Source organism: Trachemys scripta, chromosome 2 (genome assembly GCF_013100865.1).
Source record: "Trachemys scripta elegans isolate TJP31775 chromosome 2, CAS_Tse_1.0, whole genome shotgun sequence".
Classification (NCBI taxonomy): Eukaryota; Metazoa; Chordata; order Testudines; family Emydidae; genus Trachemys; species Trachemys scripta.
Window position 1 is genome coordinate 194,568,223 of NC_048299.1, and position 6,509 is coordinate 194,574,731.

At 38.3% G+C, this 6,509-nt stretch overlaps 1 protein-coding gene across 1 annotated transcript in view; it reads left to right on the forward strand.

The window, feature by feature from the left end:
* The window catches only part of AFG3L2 (AFG3 like matrix AAA peptidase subunit 2), a gene marked incomplete in the record, with an annotated part of 43,640 nt that extends 38,045 nt beyond the window's left edge, over nucleotides 1-5,595 (forward strand). The window contains 3 exon segments of the mRNA XM_034762585.1: nucleotides 851-1,051; nucleotides 2,487-2,681; nucleotides 4,259-5,595. Of these exon segments, the coding sequence (XP_034618476.1) occupies nucleotides 851-1,051; nucleotides 2,487-2,681; nucleotides 4,259-4,501 (639 nt within the window).
* Between the last annotated feature and the right edge of the window lie 914 nt (nucleotides 5,596-6,509).

The following is a 6,509-nucleotide window of genomic DNA, read 5'->3' on the forward strand; positions in this document are numbered from 1 at the left end:
GGGGGCCGCGATCGGCCGAACCTGCCGCGTCAGCAGGTAAATAAAACTGGACCGGCCCGCCAGGGCGCTTACCCTGGTGAGCCGCGTGCCGAACGTTGCCGACCCCTGAATTAGACTATTAAACATGGACACCCTCCTTGCCAATAAATGGAAAAAGGATGTCAAGAGTCCTGTACACTGTCACAGGACACTTAATACTAAAAGGGCTTAAAGTTCCTTACTTAAATCAAGTAAATTTGATTTGGTGATAGTATCTTTGAATCTTCATTGGCTGAATAAAATATTAGGACACGTTATAGCTGTATCCCAGGTATAAGTATTTTCCAGATACTTCCCTTAGCTGTTGGTATCCCTGGTTAGGATCATCCTCCTCGTAAGTCTGTTTCGTAGTTTGAAAGGGGTATGTCTAAAGTCCTATCCTGTCACAAATTCTAAGCTTACCATTAAATCTGAAGGCTGTGGTTTTCTTCAAGTGCTTGCTCATGTCCATTCCATATTAGGTTTGTATGCTCACCACATGCACCAATGCCGGAACTGGTGTTCTTTGAGATGTGTTGCTTGTGTCCATCCACAACCCGCCCTCCTTCCCCGCTCTGAGTTTCTGGCAAGAAGGAACTGAGGGTGGAGAGAGCTGGTGGCACCCCTTATACGGCGCCATGCGGGTGCCACTCCAGAAGGTGCCAGAGCCGGTCCTCTGTGGATACTGCAAAGGGAAAAACTTCCCGCACCGGTGCATGTGGCAAGCACATGCACCTAATATGGAATGAGCATGAGCAACACATCTCAAAGAACACCAGTTACGGAAAAGGTAAGTAGCTGTCTTTTTTTTTTTTTTTTTCCTTAAACCAAGGTATCTATTATCCCACGTGGCAGAGGATTGGGTTATGCCCAGTATTTACCCAGGGAACAATACCTTTACACCAAAGAGCAGTTACTTGACAGAATGTGCATGACGCTGGGAGGACGCGTGTCAGAACAAATTTTTTTCGGAAGAATTACAACAGGAGCCCAAGATGACTTGAAGAAGGTGACTCAGAGTGCATATGCTCAGGTTTGTACTTCAAATAGGATATGTTATTTTCTGTGTTTCCCACTAAATTGTTTAATACAAAATAACTTTGAAGAAGAGCACACTTTGGCTTGCTGGCCAGGTTTTTTAGTTGCAGAATTTAGACCATATTTTATTGTGCAAGGCTATATTGTCATGTGGTATGCATTTGTTGCATGATATTGGCACTTTGTCTTAAGCATCTGTATTCTGTTTTTGCCCATAGCAATAATCGATGGCTGGGCTGTGATCATTGCATCATATACATTATTCAATGGCCTAGAGATCAAATCAAAGCTGACTGCTCTGCAGGAATGTGTATGTGACATGGCTACACTCAAGTGCAAAATTTCTTTGCACATTTAGAAAATGGCTTTAATATTTTAGTTTACAAGTTTGGATTTGTGGACACGTTCTCGTGGTTATATACGTTAGAGTCCTGATTGCTCAACTAGACTGAATCCATGGGTATGTAGTTAATAGCTGGAAACCATGTGTTTAATGCACCACATGCTGTAAATCTAAGGATGAAAAGAAGGCTAATATTCCAGTGTTTAATATAATAAACAAGACTTCTCAATGGTGATTGTGGTATTATTAATGTAAAGACACAGCTGAGTGAGGCCATTAGCAATGTTCCCTCTAATTTTTTCCATCCATGTACGGAATAAATTTTGTTATGTGCACTGAGGTATGTGCGGAAATTAGTTAATCAGCATATGGGGTCAGGAAGATATTTCCTACTATTCCAGGGTACATTTACAGGATGGTGATACTTTTACCTTCTGAGTGTCTTGAACTGAATTTCAAATGTACTCCTGACTCAACACACTACGTGTCATTTACGTGCTATTTAAAAATTTTAAACACTTTTGTGGAAAACTTTCGAAAAGAGCAGAATTACCATACTTTGAGACACGGGTGAGGTAATATCTTTTATTGGACCAACTTCTGTTGGTGAGAGAGAGAGTCTTTCGAGCTACATAGACCTGAAGAATAGCTGTGTGTAGCTTGAAAGGTTATCTCTCTCACCATCAGAAGTTGGTCCAATAAAAGATATCACCTCTTTCATATCACCTTGTCTCTCTAATATCCGGGGACCAACATGGCTACAATACTACATACAATGATACTTTTGTAACTCAGAAACATTCAAACATAGTGAGCATTTAAATGCATCTTGGCTGTTTACAGATCTTTTCGAAATATGTCAAAGATAGATAACTATGAATCTCCTACTTGAAGGAATCTGTTAGTGATTTACAAAAGAGGGAATTAACTCTACTGTTGTGTGTGTTATAGAAAAAATGCTATTTTCTCATTCTAATAAATTATATATTTTAATTCAATTTATAAATAGGTTACTTTTGCTTGATGCTCTATTTTCCAGTACTACACTAATCTAAGTCTTCCACTTATTGCACTGTTCATCTTTCAGATCGTTCAGTTTGGCATGAATGAAAAGGTAGGGCAGATTTCCTTTGATCTCCCGCATCAAGGGGACATGGTATTGGAGAAACCTTACAGCGAGGCAACTGCAAGACTGATTGATGAAGAAGTGCGAAATCTTATTAACAGTGCCTATGAAAGGACAGTAACTCTCTTGATGGAGAAGAAAGCATGTGTGGAGAAGGTAGGCTTTATAATCTCTTATCACCAATGTCAAGTTTACTAGTTAAAATGGTCAGAATGAGCTGAATACATAGATAAATATGCATAGATATTCACATAAATATGTTGAGTATTGGACCAATAAATTCTTCAACAATATAAAGCATTCAAATGTCCTTGTAATAAGTTGAGTACTTGCTAATATGCAACAAGATGTGTAAAAAGCATATTGTGCACTATTGTTCCAGTATCTTCAGAGCTGTACTTAGGGTTGTTCTGTTAGCAAGTTTTCTTGCAGAGTCAAAGACAGAATTCTCTCCTGCAAACCCTATAGCTGGTGGGGGGTGGGGAAGAAACAGTAAAAGGGTAAAATTAAACATCAAGGTTCTGGAGACAGTAGGTATTTGGAAGAGTATGGTGTAAAACTTCACTTTAATCTTATGGAAGGTGAACATGTAAAATTCTTTCCTCTTTTTCTCCTCCCTTATGAAACGTTTTTTAAATTTTAGGTAACAGGGCTCACAGATTGGAAATAATGCATCTTGGGGATCCCACTTCAGTTCAGGTTCCCCTCCTCCATAAGCTTTACCTCTGATCCAGGCAGACTGATCTTTCAAGGACAAAACAGTTTTCTTGGATGTGCATTATCTGACAGATTTATCTGCAAGAATACAATAACTTGTATGGGTTTCTGTCAGAGTGGTATAGCTGACTACCACGCCAAGAAAGACAGACTGTGCAGTAGTGTTTCATCATCAAAAGGGACAGTTATAAAGTTTGGCAAAACTTCATCTTAAGTGTAATGAACAATGAGAATACAGGAGCCAAGTGTCTGTCAATCACACTTCTCTATTTCCTGTTTATTAAACCATTGTAAGCTTTCTTGTTTTCCTTGTTAATATTTAATCCCTCTTCTCAATCTCTCCCTTCCTACTTCATAATGTTTCATTTTTCTATGATGAAATATTCTTTTAAGTACATTCCAAAGAAATGTGTGTTGTCCTTGTCATAGCTTATGCTTTTTATTTAAGCATGGAGTGCTGTACAAGACATCACTTGCCCAAGAAGCTTGCAACCTACAGTCTTATACCACTTTCCTCTTGGTACTGTACATGCTATATTCTGCAGAGTGAAACTTAGCCAGTAATAGCTTTGTTTTGTAGCTTGGCGAATACTCTGAACATAAGTCAACCTCCGATCCATTGTGCCTTTTAATGATCTGGTGAGCAAAGATACAGGAGCAACTAAGAAGCTGGCCTTTTATCCATTATTAAATCCCTGTAACATTCTCCAGAGCTGTCTAGCAGCAGCAGCATTATTCTGAAGCAGCCATCGTTGAGCAACAGTGGTATTCAAGGCACTGCACCTGATACTCACCGGGTTTTAAAAGTGCAAAATTCTCAACTACTTTCATGCACATTGAAGGTCTTACAGCATGAAGTGAACCTTGCTGAAAATCCCAGCTCTCCGCCTAAAATCTACCAGCATAGAATTTTGAAGCACAGACTGCCTCACGAAGTGCTTGCTCTCCCTCTTTCATGTGAGAAAGCAAATACATCCTGTACCTGTTTGTGTAATATAATTTGTTGCTATTTTCAGGTTGCTTTACGACTGTTGGAGAAGGAGATAATAGATAAAAGTGATATGGTTGAACTACTTGGCCCAAGACCATTTGCAGAAAAATCTACTTACGAGGAATTTGTTGAAGGCACAGGCAGTCTAGATGAGGATACTTCACTCCCAGAAGGCCTTAAAGATTGGAACAAAGATCGTGAAAAAGAGAAGGAGGAGAGCACAGATGAACAGACTGCCAGGCAGATAACAGGAGGGATACCATTTTAGTTTTGACGTATGCTGTGATATAAAATTGCACAATATTTTTGATTTGCATTCTGAAAAGACCGGAAAACACTTCAATAGTTTGACTTAAGAACCATCTGTGTATTCAAACATATCTTTAGTGATGGTAATCAGAAGAGCAGGGGTTGACACAGAGGGATAAGAATACTCAGATCTCTTTTAAGCTGTCCTCACTTCATAGGTAAAAGATTATCACTTCTGAGCTGTCAGCTAAGGGAGATGTTAATTAGAGATTGGCCTACGTTAGAACCTGAGAACTGAACCCCTCTAAAATTTTGGAATAGTTTGGATCCAAGTCCAAACTCTGTGTGTCAGATCCATTTCTAAATTTATTTAAGCTGATGCAAATTAAGGTTCCATTAGTATTGATCTAGATAGTCTGTATATGTGACCTCTACCCAATGTGAATCATTTTTAACATCTATATGTGGGAAAACGTATTATTAAATGCTTAGCCAAGGGTCTAGTCAGCTTACGAAAACACTTGATGTTTCTGCAAAGCATCAGCTTTTTTCACCCTCCTGCTATTTAATCTTACTCCTTTTTTCTTTCCCCCTCACCTCCAAAACCAATTTGTTCACAGGGAACTACCATGTAAATTTACCATGAAATTGGAGACCCATTGAATGCTTTACAGTTATAGTCATGGTTCAGTGTCTTAAACTGTAAAACTAAATTCAACTTCTGCCGTTTTAATAAAATGTGGGTTTTTGGTTTTTTTTTTACAGGGAGCTGTAAGATATTGAATATGTGAATGCGCTGTGTTCACTGTGTAAATAAGATTTCTTTGAAAGTCATTAAAATCAGAACGTTGTACTTTTCTGAATACACTGTCTTGCCATTTATTTTAGGTTGATTTCTTATGAGAAAATTTTGGCCCAACTCAAAGGTCTTTATTTGAGCAAAACTCCTACTGACATGAATGTAAGCTTTTCCTGATTTAGTACACCAGGATTATTCCTCATAAATGTAAAAAGTCTAGTAACCTTGTATTTCTGTCTTTGTACAAGCACTTGAAAGTCTGTAGAGGGCTGGAGTAAGTAGAATGTTTAATATATCAGTCTTTCATATCTGAACACTCGTGTCCAATCTGCTTAATCCTGAGTTTGTTTTTCTAACCTCAAGTAGGCAATAGTTATCTGCACAGGTTCAGTACACAGTTTAACACAGTACACATAGTCTGTTTTCTACACTACAGGTTGCATCAGTTAAGGAATTCTTATTTTTGGAAAAGTTCACTGTCAGGCTCCATCATTGAAAAGAGATGAGTCCATCTAGATTATCTTTTGTCTCTTTAAGAGGAGGAAGACCAGGAAAATTGAGCCACTGGTCTCCTTTGTGATGGTCAAGAAATACATTAACACTTTCTTTTCTTGTGACTGAAACTTCATGTTTAAGTGAATGACCATTTAATTGGTTCTAGCAATACGTTCTGATTAAAAGTTAGTATGGCAATAGAAAAGAAAACCAGTAATAGTCTCTGAGAAGAAGTCTAGGATGATATGAGTGGCTTGCATACAAGAGTGAAGATCCTTAGAGAGCTATAGGTGAAAGAACGATCTCCTGTAACTTTTCTGCCCCTCCCTTCATAATGTGAAGCCTTTTAAATTGGCATTTACAAACTGAGCCAAACTGACCATGATAAAATATTGTTCTCTGACTGAACTTCTGCTAATTGGCAATGCCTTATACATTTGTTGACAACCTTACGAATGCCGAAGACTCAAAAGTCTATAAATAACTATGATCTCGTCTTTTGACCATATTCTGGAGAATTCTCCACTTTTGGGGTTAAGCTAATTGGCGGATGGGATATGGGAAAAGTCTGTACGGTCTTGTGTGGCTAAGAAAAGGCTTCAGTATCTAATGCTATCGATCAGTGTTGGTTGTAAGAATTAAATTCTCTTTGCCATCAGCAACCAAATTATATAGACTAAAAAGAAAATGTCCTTCTCCCTTCTAAATAAGGAACATACAATTAAAATATGTT